This window comes from Anomaloglossus baeobatrachus, chromosome 6, assembly GCF_048569485.1.
Source record: "Anomaloglossus baeobatrachus isolate aAnoBae1 chromosome 6, aAnoBae1.hap1, whole genome shotgun sequence".
Lineage (NCBI taxonomy): Eukaryota > Metazoa > Chordata > Amphibia > Anura > Aromobatidae > Anomaloglossus > Anomaloglossus baeobatrachus.
Window position 1 is genome coordinate 14,335,853 of NC_134358.1, and position 18,804 is coordinate 14,354,656.

The 18,804-nt window shown below is 50.2% G+C and overlaps 1 protein-coding gene across 1 annotated transcript in view; it reads right to left on the minus strand.

Annotated features, from left to right (window-relative positions):
• Window positions 1-3,463: 3,463 nt before the first annotated feature.
• Window positions 3,464-18,804, minus strand: part of LOC142316961 (cytochrome P450 11B, mitochondrial-like) — a 50,100-nt gene continuing 34,759 nt past the window's right edge. Inside the window, exons 4-9 of the mRNA XM_075352791.1 lie at window positions 18,574-18,777; window positions 17,225-17,379; window positions 11,724-11,890; window positions 11,374-11,452; window positions 10,401-10,592; window positions 3,464-3,668 (exon numbers count right to left, since the gene is read on the minus strand). Of these exons, the coding sequence (XP_075208906.1) occupies window positions 3,558-3,668; window positions 10,401-10,592; window positions 11,374-11,452; window positions 11,724-11,890; window positions 17,225-17,379; window positions 18,574-18,777 (908 nt within the window). The 3' untranslated portion in view covers window positions 3,464-3,557. The remainder of the gene's footprint in view (window positions 3,669-10,400; window positions 10,593-11,373; window positions 11,453-11,723; window positions 11,891-17,224; window positions 17,380-18,573; window positions 18,778-18,804) is intronic.

The window sequence follows — 18,804 nt, forward strand, 5'->3', positions numbered from 1 at the left end:
TTGTAACTGTGCAATATGGTAGCGTGGCGCTCTTGTAGCCATGAGGAGTTGTGGAGCGGCGCTCTTGTAGTGGTGCAGCTGTGCTGTGGAGCGGTACTCTTGTATCGATGCGCTGTGGTGGAGCTGCACTCTTGTACTGGTGCAGTATGGTGGGCGGTGCTCTTCTAGCGATGTGGTTGAGCAATGCTCTTATAGCGCTGCAGTGTGGTGGAGCTGTGCTGTGGAGCGGTGCTCTTGTATCGATGCGCTGTGGTGGAGCGGCACTCTTGTAGCGGTGTGGTGTGGTATAGCGGCACTCTTGTATCGATGCGCTGTGGTGGAGCAGTACTCTTGTAGCGGTGTGGTGTGGTATAGCGGCACTCTTGTATCGATGTGCTGTGGTGGAGCAGTACTCTTGTAGCGGTGTGGTGTGGTATAGCAGTGCTCTTGTATCGATGCGCTGTGGTGGTGTGGTTGTAGCGGTGTGGTGTGGTATAGCGGCGCTCTTGTATCAATGCTCTGTGATGGGGCGGTTGTAGTGGTGTGGTATAGCGGCGCTCTTGTATCGATGCGCTGTGGTGGAGGGGCATTCTTGTATCGATGCGCTGTGGTGGAGCGGCGCTCTTGTATCGATGCGCTGTGGTGGAGGGGCGCTCTTGTATCGATGAGCTGTGGTGGAGGGGCATTCTTGTATCGATGCGCTGTGGTGGAGCGGCACTCTTGTAGCGGTGTGGTGTGGTATAGCGGCACTCTTGTATCGATGCGCTGTGGTGGAGCAGCACTCTTGTAGCGGTGTGGTGTGGTATAGCGGCGCTCTTGTATCGATGCGCTGTGGTGGTGTGGTTGTATCGGTGTGGTGGGGTATAGCGGTGCTCTTGTATCGATGCGCTGTGGTGGAGCGGCACTCTTGTAGCGGTGTGGTGGGGTATAGTGGCGCTCTTGTATCGATGCGCTGTGGTGGTGTGCTTGTAGCGGTGTGGTGGGGTATAGCGGTGCTCTTGTATCGATGCGCTGTGGTGGAGCGGCACTCTTGTAGCGGTGTGGTGTGGTATAGCGGCGCTCTTGTATCGATGCGCTGTGGTGGTGTGGTTGTAGCGGTGTGGTGTGGTATAGCGGCGCTCTTGTATCGATGCACTGTGGTGGAGCGTCACTCTTGTAGCGGTGTGGTGTGGTATAGTGGCGCTCTTGTATTGATGCGCTGTGGTGGAGCGACACTCTTGTATTGATGTGCTGTGGTGGAGCGGCACTCTTGTAGCGGTGTGGTGTGGTATAGCGGCGCTCTTGTATCGATGCGCTGTGGTGGTGTGGTTGTAGCGGTGTGGTGTGGTATAGCGGCGCTCTTGTATCGATGCACTGTGGTGGAGCGTCACTCTTGTAGCGGTGTGGTGTGGTATAGTGGCGCTCTTGTATTGATGCGCTGTGGTGGAGCGACACTCTTGTATTGATGTGCTGTGGTGGAGCGGCACTCTTGTAGCGGTGTGGTGTGGTATAGCGGCGCTCTTGTATCGATGCGCTGTGGTGGTGTGGTTGTAGCGGTGTGGTGTGGTATAGCGGCGCTCTTGTATCGATGCACTGTGGTGGAGCGTCACTCTTGTAGCGGTGTGGTGTGGTATAGTGGCGCTCTTGTATTGATGCGCTGTGGTGGAGCGACACTCTTGTATTGATGTGCTGTGGTGGAGCGGCACTCTTGTAGCGGTGTGGTGTGGTATAGCGGCGCTCTTGTATCGATGTGCTGTGGTGGTGTGGTATAGCGGCGCTTTTGTTTGCGATTTATTGCTTTTATTTATTTAACCTTTTCACACTTTAACTGTGTTGATCGATTCTGCTGTATCTGATCATTACTGTAAAATGTATCCAGTCTGAGGGGTTAAACCATGGTGGCGGCGCTCGGCGGACAGCGGCGTCCTCACTTCTTGCCCGGGGGTTTTGGATCTTGGGGACCTGGGAGTCGGGGGAGGTGCAGTTATTTCGCAGATGCTTCTGTTTAATTGCTAAATCTAATGAGTGTCGTTAAAGGGAGAACAGATGTCAGCCACTAATGAGCTGTAATAGACACTGGCGGCGCTGACAGTCCGAGCAGCAATCAGTCACCTGACCGCCTGGACACCATGAACAGTCATGGCAAGATGGTCCCCGGACAGCTCCTGTGTCCCGGGAGCCACCTATAGATCACAGCTCCACTTTCCCAGGAGCCCAGTATAGATCACAGCTTCTCTTTCCCGTAAGGCCCCTATAGATCACGGCTCTTCTTTAGCAGGAGCACTCTATAGATAACTGCTCCGCTTTCCCGGGAGCCCCTATAGATCACAGCTCCTCTTTCTCGGGAGCCCCTATAGATCACAGCTCCTCTTTCTCAGGAGCCCCTATAGATCACAGCTCCACTTTCCCAGGAGCCCAGTATAGATCACAGCTTCTCTTTCCCGTAAGGCCCCTATAGATCACGTCTCTTCTTTAGCGGGAGCACTCTATAGATAACTGCTCCTCTTTCTCGGGAGCCCCTATAGATCACAATTCCTCTTTCCTGGGAGCCCTCTATAGATCACAGCTCCACTTTCCCAGTAGTCCCCAATAGATCACAGCTTCTCTTTCCCGGAAGCCCCCTATAGATCACAATTCCTCTTTCCTCGGCGATCCCTATAGATCACAGCTCCTCTTTCCTTGGGGCCCTCTATAGCTTACAGCTCTTCATTCCTGGGAGCCCTCTATAGATCACAGCTCCTCTTTCCTGAGTCCTCTATAGATCACTGCTCCTCTTTCCTGAGAATCCTCTATAGATCACTGCTCCTCTTTCCCAGGAGTTCCTTGTAGATCACAGCTCCTTTTCTAATTGGTCATCTCCATATTATATTTCACAGTCCCTAAAGACCACCCATAATACGAGCTCCATTTTATCCAGAATTCCCAATAGGTCACCGCTGCCCTCTCCTCTCCGACCCCGATTATTCCCCAGGATTCACTTGGATGAGCCTCGCTAGATATAGAGGATGATCACTGAGATATGGATTCATGAACATAATGGCCAAACCGCAATTTATGGGCGGCCATAAGTCTCAGAGACTTGTGAGGCGGGAGCTCTTGGTGCAAGTCGTCAGACTTCCACCGCATTCCCTCTAGGAGACAACCCCTCACTCTCCAGGAGCCATCCACACTCTCTCTGGTGGCCATCTACATCCCTTCTGAGAGCCTTCCATTGCCCCTCTGAGAGCTACCCCCACAAGCTCTGGGAGCCTTAAACTCTGGTGGCCATCCACACCCCCTGTGGAGAATTATCCACTGCTCTTCGAAGAGCCATTCCTTAATGCTCTGGGGGCATCCCCAACCACTATGGGAGCCCTCCAGACCCGTTCCATGGACATCCCCGCTCCCTAAGCACTTATGGGTATTATGGACTGGTTACTTTTGCTGTGTACACGTGTAGATGTAGGGTGGTCCAGTCTCATCCCACCCATCACTCTGTGTGGATTAATCAGTCAGGACACACGTCTTACTCTTTATTTAAGAGAACACACTTTCACATGCTGGACACGGGAGCTTACAATCCACCTCCATCTCATGGCTGTGCAGTGAGGGCAGCGAGGTCAGATTGGGCGGAAGGTCAGCAGCGGCGGTTTCTCTGGCATCAGGATGAATCTGAAAACTGTGTTTATGTCGTGTTTACAAACCGTGTCAATCTGGAAGTTCTTTAGCATCTATTGGGCGAGAAGGCTGGTGTAAATGGAAAGTGGGGGACCCTCAACCCCCACAAACCTTTCACCCTGCAAGTTACTGCCACAAATCTGCCACTCAGCTGTCATCACCCAGACACACATCATGCCATCATCACCCACACACCAATCACCCGCCTGTCATCACCCGGGCACCCATTACCTACCTGTCATCTCCTGCCTGTCATCACTGGCACACTTGTGATAAGCTTTTTACGTACAGGATTAGTAATGGGTGGTATCATAGACTCCTACACATTACTAGTTCAGGGCTTCATGACAGCTGTAATTTTTGACAAATCACAGCTGTCATTAACCCCTTTTATAGCCCCGATTGCCACCGCACCAGGGCAATCTGAGGAGCCAGGTAAACCATTGGATAATTCCAAGGAAGCTGAGGGATGCTATTTTTAGGCTGGAGAAGGCCCAATAACCATGGGCCTCCCGAACCTGAGAATACCAGCCCCCAGCTGTCAGCTTTATCTTGGCTAGGTATCAAATTTGTGGAGGAGACTGCACATTGTTTTATTAAATTATTTATTTAAATAACAATAAAAAAAGCTGCATGGGGTCCTTCTTATTTTGATACACAGCCAAAATAACAACACGGCTGGGGGCTGCAGCCTGAAGCCGAATGCTTTATCTGTGCTGGATATCACAATATGGGGGGATTCTACGCCATTTGTTAAGTTTATTTTTTTTACACCACTATAGGGACGCAGACAGCGTGTCTGATTCCAACCAATCACAGACACTGTCACCAAGGTTGGAGGCGTGGTCTGACAGCAACCAATCACAGATGCCAGGACTGATGGTGGGCGGGGGAAGTAGTGAATATACATGAGAGCTAATGATCAGACTCGGACGCAGTGTTACAGCCGCGGGGAAGGTTAGTAAGTATAATTCTCCGGCTTTATCCTTTTTTTTTTGCCGCAACCTAGCCCTTACTAACACCATTTTATAGCACATAAGTTCAGGTTACTGAGACTTATATGGGGTTCTGCGTTCTTGGTCAAGTTTGGCTTTTTTTTTAGTCCGTGCTGGTTCAGCAAACCTGAATATCCACGGGTTCACTCATCACCACTAGGAACCCATCACGCGCCTGACATCATCCGCATACAGTTATCACCCGCCTGTAATAACCCACACACCCTTCACCCACCTATCATCACCCGGACAACCATCACCCAACTGTCATCACCTGCACACAGCCATCACCCTCCTTTCATCACCGGTACACCCATCACCCTCCTTTCATCACCAGTACACCAATCACCCGCCTATGCTCATCAGAACCGCTGCCACTCTCCTGTCCTCAGCTGTGATGCCAGCTGTACCCTTACAACCCACCTACCCTCATCACAGCCTTGCCATCACCTGATGCCCTACAACTTCCTGCCGCTGTGCTGCACTGTATTCATATACTATAGTGGGGGAAATAAGTATTGGATCCCTTGCTGATTTTGAAAGTTCGCCCACTGACAAAGACATGAACAGTCTATAATTTTAAGGGTCGGTTAATTTTAACAGAGAGAAAATATCCAAACTAAAATCCAGAAAATCACATTGTATACATTATATAAATTTATTTGCAGTTTGCACTGAGAAATAATATATACACATTTATTGGTCCTCACTAGATGACCAAATTAGAGGAGTGACGCCATTTTCCAATAAAAACAATCTTTATTTAGACATATATTTTAAAATGTTTTAGCATAAAGGTACCGTATAAAAGAGAGACACAGGCAGGAGAAATAATTAAATCCCTATAATGGTAACTGGGATATTCACATCAAACCAGGTGAGTATCTGTATTGTTACAGCCAAATATCATATATTAAATGGACCAAATATAGACTTAGTGATCCCAACTGCGTTATTATCAATAATACAAAAATTCTCCAATGCAAAGATTGTTTTTATTGGAAAATGGCGTCACTCCTCTAATTTGGTCATCTAGTGATGACCAATAAATGTGTATAAATTATGTCATTTGGAGTGCCAGTAGTCAACTATTAGGACATGAGGTTGTTAATTACTGAGAAATAATAATTTGATCCCCTACCAACCATTAGGAATTCTGGCTCCTACAGCTACTTAGCCGCTCCTAATCCCCTCGTTCCCTGCATTACAGACGGCTCTTACATTGTCCCCTGTATAAAGACTCCTGTCCACAGACTCCATTAGTGAGTCAGACTCTGACCTCTACAGCATGGGCGACCAAAGAGCTTTCTAAGGATGTCAGGGACAAGACCATAGACCTGCACAATGCTGGAATGGAGAAGACCATAGCCCTGCACAAGGCTGGAATGGAGAAGACCATAGCCCTGCACAAGGCTGGAATGGAGAAGATCATAGCCCTGCACAAGGCTGGAATGGAGAAGACCATAGCCCTGCACAAGGCTGGAATGGAGAAGACCATAGACCTGCACAAGGCTGGAATGGAGAAGACCATAGCCCTGCACAAGGCTGGAATGGAGACGACCATAGACCTGCACAAGGCTGGAATGGAGAAGATCATAGACCTGCACAAAGCTGGAATGGAGAAGACCATAGCCCTGCACAAGGCTGGAATGGAGAAGATCATAGACCTGCACAAGGCTGGAATGGAGAAGATCATAGACCTGCACAAAGCTGGAATGGAGAAGACCATAGCCCTGCACAAGGCTGGAATGGAGAAGATCATAGACCTGCACAAGGCTGGAATGGAGAAGATCATAGACCTGCACAAAGCTGGAATGGAGAAGACCATAGCCCTGCACAAGGCTGGAATGGAGAAGATCATAGACCTGCAAAAGGCTGGAATGGAGAAGACCATAGACCTGCACAAGGCTGGAATGGAGAAGACCATAGCCCTGCACAAGGGTGGAATGGAGAAGACCATAGCCCTGCACAAGGCTGGAATGGAGAAGACCATAGCCCTGCACAAGGCTGGAATGGAGAAGACCATAGACCTGCACAAGGCTGGAATGGAGAAGATCATAGACCTGCACAAGGCTGGAATGGAGAAGACCATAGCCCTGCACAAGGCTGGAATGGAGAAGATCATAGACCTGCAAAAGGCTGGAATGGAGAAGACCATAGCCCTGCACAAGGCTGGAATGGAGAAGACCATAGCCCTGCACAAGGCTGGAATGGAGAAGACCATAGCCCTGCACAAGGCTGGAATGGAGAAGACCATAGCCCTGCACAAGGCTGGAATGGAGAAGATCATAGACCTGCACAAGGCTGGAATTATTATTATTTTTATTTATTATTATTATAGCGCTATTTATTCCATGACGCTTTACAAGTGAAAGAGGGTATACGTACAACAATCATTAACAGTACAAAACAGACTGGTATAGGAGGAGAGAGGACCCTGCCCGCGAGGGCTCACAGTCTACAGGGAATGGGTGATGGTACAATAGGTGAGGACAGAGCTGGTTGCGCAGTGGTCTACTGGACTGAGGGCTATTGTAGGTTGTAGGCTTGGTGGAAGAGGTGGGTCTTGGGTCTGGAATGGAGAAGACCATAGACCTGCACAAGGCTGGAATGGAGAAGACCATAGACCTGCACAAGGCTGGAATGGAGAAGACCATAGACCTGCACAAGGCTGGAATGGAGAAGACCATAGACCTGCACAAGGCTGGAATGGAGAAGACCATAGACCTGCACAAGGCTGGAATGGAGAAGACCATAGACCTGCACAAGGCTGGAATGGGCTACAAAACCATAAGTAAGACGCTGGGTGAGAAGGAGAAACTGCTGGTGCAATGGTAAGAAAATGGAAGACATACAAAATGAATGTCAATCCACATCGATCTGGGGCTCCAGGTAAAATCTCACCTCATGGGGTCTCCAGGATCATGAGGAAGGTGAGAGATCAGCCTAAAACTACACGGAGAGGACTTGTTACTGATCTGAAGGCAGCTGGGACCACTGTCACCAAGAAAACCATTGGTAACACATTATGTCATAATGGCTTAAAATCCTGCAGTGCCCGCGAAGTCTCACTGCTCAAGAAGGCCCATGTGCAACCTGTCCATCTGAAGGCGGCTTATGTGCAGTCAGCCTGTCTGAAGAAGGCCCATGTGCAGCCAGCCCGTCTGAAGAAGGCCCATGTGCAGCCGTCCCGTCTGAAGAAGGCCCAAGTGCAGCCTGCGTGTCTGCAGAAGGCCCATGTGCAGCCGGCATATCTGAAGAAAGCCCATGTGCAGCCAGCTCGTTTCAAGAAGGCCCATGTGCAGCTGGCCCATTTCAAGAACACCCATGTGCAGCTGGATCATCTGAAGAAGGCACATGTGCAGCTGGCCTGTCTGAAGTTTCCAATGAGCACCTGGATGATTCTGAGAGTGATTGGGAGAAGGTGCTTGGGTCAGATGAGACAAAAACTGAGCTCTTTGGCCTTAACGTAACTCGCTATGTTTGGAGGAACAGAAATGCTGCCTATGACGCAAAGAACACCATCCCGACTGTCAGGCATGGAGGTGGAAACATGTTTTGGGGATTTTTTTTGTACTAAGGGCACAGGACTACTTCACCGCATCAAGGGAACAATGGATGAAGCCATGTACCATAAAATCCTGAGTTACAACCTCCTTCCCACTGCCAGGACATTAAAAATAGGTCGTGGCTGGGTCTTCCAGTATGACAATAACCCAAAACATACAGCCAAGGCAACAAAGGATTGGCTCAAAAAGAAGCACATTAAGGTCATGGAGTGGCCTAGCCAGTCTCCAGACCTTAATCCCATAGAAAACATATGGAGGAGCTGAAGCTCCGAGTTGCCAAGCCTCAAAATCTTAATGATTTAGATATGATTTGCAAAGAGGAGCGGAGCAAAATTCCTCCTGACATCAAACCTCATCATCAACTACAAAAAAAGTCTGACTGCTGTGCGGCCAACAAGGGGACGGCCTCCAAGTATTAAGTCTTGTTTGCCAGAGGGGTCAAATACTTATTTCTCTCTGCAAATTGCAAACAAATTTATATAATTTATACAATGTGATTTTCTGGATTTTATTTTGGATATTCTATCACTGTTAAAATTAACCGACCCTTAAAATTATAGATTGTTCATGTCTTTGTCAGTGGGGAAACTTACAAAATCAGTAAGGGGTCAAATACTTATTTCCCCCACTTTATGTTCGGTAGATATAGAAAGTATACACACCCCTGGTAAATGCCCAGATTTTTGACATATAAAAAAAATCCTACAAAGAATAATCATTATAGGAATTTTTGCACCTTTTATTGTCACCTATAATCTGAACAATCCACTAAAAATGTCATTTTTCAGGTGGATAAATAAAAATAAAGTAATAAAATAATGTGGTTGCATTAATCTGTGCAGCCTTACACTAATACTATGGTGAATTTCTGGTGTGTTTAATCTTTTTGGGTCGGGGTCTGTCACCCCTAGAATCTCCAATCTTTGCCCCCTCCTCCTTATTTGTCAGATTGCGGGGCGTTTCCTGTGAATTTCTGAAACATTCAGTCTTTTTGGGTCAGTATCTACTGTGGAGGTCGCCTGAGCTCAGTTCATGACGCTGGCTGAGAGAGAGCATGTCTGTGTGTTCATTGTCTTATATACATTGATATATTGGCACTGATATACAGCTAATACGGCACCGTCTCTGGATATCCCAAACGAGGACTCCATTAGCAGTCATCAACCAAATTCCTCCCTTGACACTACCACCTCTAGAATCGCTGATCTTTGCTCCTCCTCTCCCTCTGGCAGATTTCGGGGGTCTCCTATCTACAGCGCCCTCTTCAGGTCACCACAGATTTCCCGTTGGACTCAGGTCCAGTCTCTCCTGATCGTTGTGTTGAAAGGTGACATTCCTCCTCATCTGCAGCATCTTGTATTTGTTCTGTCCATAAGTCACTCCCCATTGGCTAAAGCTCCAGTTCCATCTACTGGCCACAATGCTGCCTCCAGCAGACCTCACTGTGGGGAGGGGGATCTTCTGGGGATGCGCGGTGGAGACATTGATGTTTTTGTCTTGCCCCTCCCCCACCGGCCGGACATATGAAGAATACGGGAGATTGTTGTCACATGAGGACACAGCCAGAACTGGACAGAATTCCTGCAGCTCCTTTAATGTTGCTGTTGCCTCTCTGCTACCTGTGGACCATTATTCTCCTCTTTTCATCAATGTCTGGGGAACGTCCATTTCTTGGTGATGTCACCTTTGTGCCAGATTTCAGCCCATTCTTGATGACGTCTTCAATCCCTGGGAAATGTTTTTGTACCTTCCCGTCTCCTGATCACTTTCACAGGGAGACCCTTTGCTGTGTTGTCAGCTGTTTACAGAAAATGTCAAGAAAATCCTCCGGGAACAGCGACACTTTCTCTAGGGTTAATCGGATGTGAATGACAGCGGCCGAGCGCTGATGCTGTGTAACATGGGGGATGTGATCGCTGATTCTGAGCACAGCAACCGCTCCATTATAGGAGGGTGTGAACACTTATGCAACTACAGTATTGTACTTTTTTTTTTTTCATTTTTACCTCAGAATGATTTCAGTTTATTTCTCAGTGATTCGTGCAGATTATCAGCGATATTGAAGGGGAAAAAGTCCTGAAATGTTTTTTTTCCTGGGTATATTCACATGGCATAAACCTGAGATTGTACCAGGGGCGTGAAGACTTTTTTTTTTATATCCTGTGAGTGCGATTACAGAAGTGCCCCCCATCTATACTAATTATTGGCCCTCTGGACTTACATGAATCAGGAAAAGCATCATCTCAGTCTCAGCGATCCTTCTACCAATGCACTGCCGCGACCCAAAGCCAAATGCCAGAGCCTTAAAGTTTGTGTCATCTCGGCGCATCCAGCGACCAGGATCATAACGTAGCGGGTCCTGAAAAACGTGGGGGCTGCGGCCCATAGGATACAAGCCGACCTGCACCAGAGTCTGCAAAGAGGACAGAATATGAAGGACAGGGAAAGATACGAGGGACAGAATATGGGGTATGATAAAAAATGTGGGGGGCAAAGAGGACACAATATGGTGTGCAAAGTGAAACATGCGTGGGGCAGAGGGGACAGAATATGGGTGTAGAGAGCGAGACATGCGCGGGGTAGAAAGTGCAGAATATGGAGTGCAGAGCGAGACATGCACGGGATAGAAGGGTCAATGTGGGGGTACAGAGCGAGACATGTTGGAGGTAGATGGTACAGAGCGAGACACGCGGTGGGGTAGATGGGTCAATATGGAAGTGTAGCACAAGACATGTATGGGGCAGAGGGTACAGAATATGGGGTACAGCGTGAGACCTATAGGGGGTAGAAGAGTTAATATGGGGGTATAAAGGAAGACATGCATAGGGCAGAGGGGATGCAATATGGGACACATAGCAAGACTTGAAGGGGGTGGAAGTGTCAATATAGGGTACAGACATGCGTGGTGTACAGGTTACAGAATATCAGGTACAGAGCGAAACTTCGTGGGGGGAGAAGGTACAGAATATGGGGTACAGAGCAAGACATGCACGGTGTAGAAGGGTCAAAATGGGGTTCAGAACAAAACATGCATGGGGTAGAAGGATCAATATGCGGGTACAGTATGACAATTGTAGAGTTGCAGTATCTTTAGTGACATATCTTGTAGTGGTCAGGTGGGATTAGTCTGTATTTATGGGGGAACTCTGAATATTTGGAGTGTCTCTAATAAGGAAACGTATTCAAAGTCTCACCCCAGAGGGAATGTGGTAGTTGTGCAGCGTGATGTCCTTGGTCAGATATCTCTGGACTGTGATCCCCACAGGATACAACCTGAAGACAACAGAGAGCAATAGATCAAACATCTCAGTGTCAGGCGCAATCTAGTGGCCACATTATCAGGAAACTAAACTGCCGCTCATTGTGGGGTAGAGGATGAGCTTTTCTGGCCGGTGTCTCCTGCCAGCAGCTCCCACTAGTGTTAGTAAAGTGTCATTACCAGCCTGTGTAATGGCACCAAACCCTCCAGCATCCAGCACTGCAAGACAGACCTTCAATCAGGACTATTCTGCAGGATGAGGACCTACGAGGAACCAGCACTTACCGCAGCGTCTCCTTGATGGCTCCCTTCAGTAGAGGCATGAGGTTCAGTAGCTGATTCAGGTCTTCAGGATTTTGGGCCTCTGCTTTGCGAACCTCCTCTCTGAGTTCTCTCTGTACAGATGGATTTCTGGCCAACTCAAAGAGCGTGAAGAGTAAAGGCATAGCCGTCTGTGGGAGCAATATGGCAAAAGTCAAACACAACAGGACACCAGAAGGGGATGATGGGTGAAGACATTGGCATCTATGGAAACAAGTAGACACAAGATCCCAGAAGGGGATGATGAGTAAGGACATTGCCATCTGTGGGGACTAGTAGACACAAGATCCCAGAAGGGGATGATAAGTAAGGACATTGCCATCTGTGGGGACAAGTAGACACAAGATCCCAGAAGGGGATGATGAGTAAGGACATTGCCATCTGTGGGGACAAGTAGACACAAGATCCCAGAAGGGGATGATGAGTAAGGACATTGCCATGTGTGTGGACAAGTAGACACAAGATCCCAGAAGGGGATGATGAGTAAGGACATTGCCATCTGTGGGGACAAGTAGACACAAGATCCCAGAAGGGGATGATGAGTAAGGACATTGCCATCTGTGTGGACAAGTAGACACAAGATCCCAGAAGGGGATGATGAGTAAGGACATTGCCATCTGTGTGGACAAGTAGACACAAGATCCCAGAAGGGGATGATGAGTAAGGACATTGCCATCTGTGGGGACAAGTAGACACAAGATCCCAGAAGGGGATGATGAGTAAGGACATTGCCATCTGTGGGGACAAGTAGATGCAAGATCCTAGAAGGGGATGATGAGTAAGGACATTATCATCTGTGTGGACAAGTAGACACAAGATCCCAGAAGGGGATGATGAGTAAGGACATTATCATCTGTGTGGACAAGTAGACACAAGATCCCAGAAGGGGATGATGAGTAAAGACATTGTCATCTGTGGGGACAAGTAGGCACAAGACCCCAGAAGGGGATCATGAGTAAGGACATTGTCATCTGTGGGGACAAGTAGGCACAAGACCCCAGAAGGGGATCATGAATAAGGACATTGCCATCTGTGGGGACAAGTAGACACAAGATCCCAGAAGAGGATGATGAGTAAGGACATTGCCATCTGTGGGGACAAGTAGGCACAAGATCCCAGAAGGGGATGATGAGTAAGGACATTATCATCTGTGGGGACAAGTAGACACAAGATCCCAGAAGGGGATGATGAGTAAGGACATTGCCATCTGTGGGGACAAGTAGGCACAAGATCCCAGAAGGAGATGACCAGTAAGGACTTCGCCATCTGTGGGGACAAAGAGACACAAGGGGATGAAGTGGTATGGGCATGGGAATGACCTCATCACACACTGTACACAGTAAAGTATGAAACATAACCCCAATATATTAAGATTAAGATGGAGACATTTTTGTTCACATGACCCGCAATGGGGCAAATCCCAAGATGTGGACTCCTGAAGCCGAGAGTGCGTTTGTCTCCCTCAAGCAGGCCTTCTCATCGGCTACAGCGCTGCATAGACCACAGATAAACAGACAATTCTTTTTGGAGGTGGATACGTCTTCCTCTTTGGTTGTAGCCATCCTCACGCAGAAATCAGCTTCCGGTAAGATGGCAACCTGTGGGGCTTTTTCTCAGGGCCTTTTCTGTCTCTCAGCGCAATTACTCGATTGGCGATCGAGAATTGTTGGTGTTCAAGATGGCTCTAGAATAGTGGTGATACGTTTTGGCGGGAGAGAGCATTTTGTAGTCATCTGCACTGATCACAAAAACTTGGCCTATGTACAGTCGGCTGAGAGACTAAATCTGCGAGAAGCCCAGTGGTCGCTATTCTTCATCTGCTTTGACTTTATTCTCCATTTCCAGTTGGCAGAAAAGAATGTCAAGGCGGATGCAATCTCCAAATCCTTTATGTCAGCCAACCAGGAGGAGGAATCGCAACACATTATTAAGCCCTCCAAAATGCTCACAGTAGCTCCGGTTGACGTGTCTTGGGTGCCTCCTGGAAAGCTGTTCGCCCTTGAAACTGACGAGGCATATTCTTCTGTGAGACCATTCCTCCAAGTTGGCCCATCATGGTAGACAGAAGACTACTCAACTCTTCTCCCAGCACTATTGATGGCCAACGTTGCATCAAGACATCATGGATTTTTTCCGCCCTGTCACCCATGTGCACGCAACAAAACCCTAAGAATCTTCCTGCTGGGTAACTACTTCCCTTACCCGTGTCGTCCACTTCCTGGCTGTACATATCGATGGACTTCATCACCGACCTGCCGAGGTCTACTGGTTGCTCCATCATCTCGGTAGTAGTGGACAGGTTCTCTAAGATGACTAATTTCACTCTGCTGTCCGGTCTACCTTCTGCTCCAATGCTTGCAGCATATCTTCCTCCTGCACAGTCCTACCACTCCACATTATGCCTAACAGAGGCATCCTGTTCGCAACTCAGTTCTGGAGGGCTACCTGTTAACTGCTGGATGTCCCCTTGGACTACCATCCGCAGTCCAAAGGCCAAGTAAAACGAGTTAACCAGATCCTGACGAATTTCCTGCCACACTTCATCAATGAGCACCACAGTGACTGAGTCAAGCTTCTTCTGTGATGCCCTGGCATATCAGGTCGTCACAAGGGTGCAGTGCAACCTGCCCTTCTGCATGGTACCGCTCCTCCTTGGTTACGGGTCCTGTCCCTTTGGTGTTGCTAAGAACAGGTATACACAAATCCTGAGGAACACTCTGCACCACACCCACCAAACACCCATTGGACAGTCTGAGGGGAATAGGGCCGCCCAGATGGAGGGATGGTAGAAGGAGGGCCAGAAGTGTCAGTGTAGCCAGAGAGTGTCAGTGAGCAGTGACAGGAAGAGGTCACGCTGAGGAGCTGGGCTTCTGTACCGGTCCTAGGTGCCAGACATTGGCCTGGCCTGGAAGGAGCTGGAACCCCGGTCGCAGGGGATAGTGGCAGCGGGCACGGTACTGCCACGGAGGGCAGGCCGACGGCCTTGTGCTACAACCGGGCAGGGGCCAGGGCAAGACGGGGTACGCGGACCCTAGGCTGGGAAGTAGCTTTATGCTGCCCAGTAATTCACCTGATGAGGATGGGATCTTCATGAACCGCTCTCCACCCGCTCCAAAATCGTGGTACTAGCGCAACGAGGGGGATAGGACTTCCCAAAATTGTCCAGAAAATCCCAAGTGTGAACCCTGAGAGCAGGCTCACCTTGCTAGCCACGCAGGTGAGCGGGACCCGAGTAGTTTTAGGCGAAAGGCATCCACCAAGTATAAACACAGTGCCAAGGGACAAGGCTTCAGGCCAAACAGTGTGACGCCCTGGACCCCAGGGGTCACAGGTTACAACATCACCACATACACCCCCACACTAGAAAGGTACCATCAGTCAACCACAAAGACCTGATTGCCTCCCTCAGTGTTAGACAGGCACACCAGGTGGGCGGAGTCAGGGGAAAGACACGCCCCTGAGGAGTCTGCTGGCCTGAGGCAGGAAGTCAGTTCGGTCCAGACAGAGAGGTCAAGGAGTTCAGTTGAGTGGAGTGGAGTGAAACAGTCAGGCAGGCAGACGGCAGTGACCGCCTACAGGAGACCGGGAACACGACCAGCAGAACTGTAAGGGACCGGGACAGGGTAGTGGCCCGCCGGAACCGAACCAGGGAGCTAACAGGATACCGGAGCACCAGGCAGGGTACTCAGACCCCGAACTAGGCTATATGCCACCACCATAGTCGAATTAACTGATTGCGGTCTGGACCTCAGGGGTTCATTCCCACCAAAGTCCCGTTAGAAGGCAACAGCCCAACCCGTCCGGATAGTAGCTACCGCCAAAGGCCAGAGATCCAAGGGCCAGTGCCTGCGGGCAAAGGAGCTCCTCCGACATATACAAGCCGGGGAGTGGACTACCAGTGCTCAGGCACAGTGGTCAAACTACTACATAGGTGCAGGAGAAAGGTGGACATTGCCAACCTGACTAGGAAGCTGCAGCCGGCTGCGGGCCCCGTTCATACCTTCGTTTGGTTTACCAAAGACTCTGTGTGGTTTAATCGTGAGTACACCAGTGCCCTCAGGCACCGCACCGCGCTGCACCGCAACCCTGCGCCCTGCACCCTGGCACTCGCACCACCGGGCCCCGGGACCAACATCCCCCTACCCACGGAGGGGTCAACACCTAGCTGCGTCACTACACCGCTCCCGAGAGTACTTGTACCTTCACTGCAGCAGTGGTGTCCACCATCACCACAACCCCCGTGGGTGGCGTCACGAACAATCATCCCAAAACCAAATACCCGCATTCCCCCGCATGCAACGCCAACCCCCTTGCAGAGAGACGTGAGCCCCGAATCCGTAAGAGGCTCAAGCCACCACCCGTAGAACGCGAGCACGAATCAGAGTGGCTCGGCGGCCGCAGCCGAGGCCGTGGGGCGGTACACCAGCAACGCCAAAAGGGCACGGACCCAGCGTGTTCGGCCTAAGGCCGCAGGACATTCAGGACTTTGGTTTACCCGGTGTCCGTGTCAGCATCTCTGGACTGTGTGAGTACGTTGTGCCCCTGCCCAGCACCGAGCCCCGGGACACCTTCCCCTGCCCACGAAGGGGTTAACATCTCCAGCTGCCATCCCATCGCTCCCGGGCGCTCTCCCTCTCTCCTACACGCAACAGCGGTGGTATCCCATTTTACCACGACCTGTGAGTGGCGTCACGAACACTATCCAATCCACCCTTCCATTCCCCGTTTTCATTTTCGAGCGGCTGTGCGACCCCGCCTCGGGTCCGGAGACCCCTCGAGCCACTGCGTATCCGGATCCGAGCAGCCCGTCGGCTGTCGCGGGGGCGGCACACTTCCATGGGCGGAATTCTCATATAATAATCACGTGAGTGTCCTCTGCTAACTTTCCACTCCGTACAGTGTATGCACAGCAGCCCAAAATCCCGTTTCCTGTGGCTATCACCTCCAGCAACCTCCTGTGGCCGATGATCTTCTTAATAGCTTTTCCAAGATCTAGGAGGAGACCAGGTTCTCTCTGGAGCAATCCTCCATATGAATGAAGAGGCATGTGGACAAGAGACGACTGGACCTTCATTCATTCCGGCCTGGAGACAAGGTATGGCTGTCTTCTAGATAAGTCCGCCTCAACATGCCATCCTACAAGCTAGGTCCTTCTTTTATAGGTCCATTCAAGGTGCTCTGCTATGTCCTATAAACTGAAGCGCAAAGTTTCCATGCTTATCCCCATCTCATTGGGAATAAACAGGGTCCACTCCCTGAGCGGGAAAAGATGAGCGGGCATGTCTGAAGATAACATGCCTATTTCTTCACCCCCACAACTGCCATCGGTGGAGACATCACTATACACATGAGAATCTGCAGAATGTGCACCCCTCCACCACCATGAAGAGCTGCAGACCACCAGCACTGTACAATGCTAGCAGATGATCCACCGTCATACACAACCAGACCCCGGAGCCCCTCACCGTGTCCACTCCTCCAGCCATCAACTCGGTGATATTGGCTTTTATAGAGTCCAGTGGAAGTTCTCCTTGTAGCAGCAGCTCCGCCATTATCCCGGAATATCCGCGCTCCTGACCCAGACAGAACTCCTGGTAAATGTTCTGTATGCACCGATCGGCTGCAGAGAGATCGGGGAGAGGTGATGAGAGGGTGGTGAGGTGAGGAGAGGGGTGGTGAGGGTAGGAGATGGGAAGGGAAAGGTGAGGGGAGGGGGAGAGGTGAGGGAAGTAGAGGAAGGATGAGAGGTGAGGAGAGTAGAGGAAGGATGAGAGGGGACGGGTAGAGAGGAGCTGAGGTGTATGGGGGCAGAGGAGAAGAGAGATGAGGGGAGATTGGAAGAGAGGAGAGGTGAGGGTAGGAGATGGGAAGGGAAAGGTAAGGAGGAGGGGAGAAAGGTGAGGCGATGGAAGGTTAGGTGAAGGGAGGAGAGGGGGGAGGTGAGGTAAGGTGCATGATGGCTCAGGAGAAGAGAGGTGAGGGGAAAGTGTAGGGTAAAGGTGAAAAGGGGGGGAAGAGGTGAGGGAAGGAAAGGTGATGAGGGAAGGAGAGGTGATTGGAGGAGAGAGGGGCGGAGGTGAGGGAAGGAGAGGTGAAAGGAGGAGAGGAGATGAAAGTTGAGTGCAGGAGAGGTGAAGATGGCGAGGTGACAAGAGGCGAAGAGAGATAAGGAAAGATGAGAATTGAAGAGGTGAGGAGAGGAGAGTGGAGGGGAGGAGAGGGGAAGACAGGTGAAATGTGAAGAATGGAGATGAAAGGAGGTGAGGGGAGACTAGGGGAAGGTAAGTGAGACGAGGAGACGAAAAAATGTGGAGAGGAGAGGGGATGGTGGCTGAGTGAAGACAGGTGAAGAAGGTGAGGAGTGGAGACAGGAGAGGAGATGAGAGGAGGGGTGGGAAGAGGAGAGAAGAAGAGTGGTGAATAGAGAGGAGCGGAGTAGAGACTAGGGGAAGGTAAGAAGGCAAGGAGAGGAAAAGATGTGGAGAGGAGAGGGGATGGTGGCTGAGGGAACTAGAGTTGAAGACAGGTGAAGAGTGGAGACTGGAGAGGAGAGGAGGGAAGGGGAGAGGTGAAGAGTGGAGACTAGAGAGGAGGGAAGGGGAGAGGTGAAGAGTTTAGACTGGAGAGGAGGGAAGGGGAGAGGTGAAGAGTTTAGACTGGAGAGGAGAGGAGGGGAGAGGTGAAGAGAACAGGGGAGATGAAAGGAGGAGAAGAGGTGAGGAGCGGTAAAGAGTAGAGAGGAGAGATGAGGAGTGGAGAGGAGATGAGGTGCTCGGCAGGCAGAGGATGATCTCCAGGACATAGGAGGACTCACCCTGCTCGAATATAATGTCCCAGGACTTCATATGTTCCCTCCATATGCGGCTGTCTGACAGTCTCATCAGCTGGTGGGGGTAGTAGATGAGCGGGAGGGTGGTCTGTATCATGGTCTCCACCGCGCTAATGAACCGCAGGGACTCCTGGTTTGGATGTTCCTCCAGAAGTCCAAGACGTTGTCCATACAAGACGTAACTACTGGCTGCAATATGCAATGTACAGTGAAGAG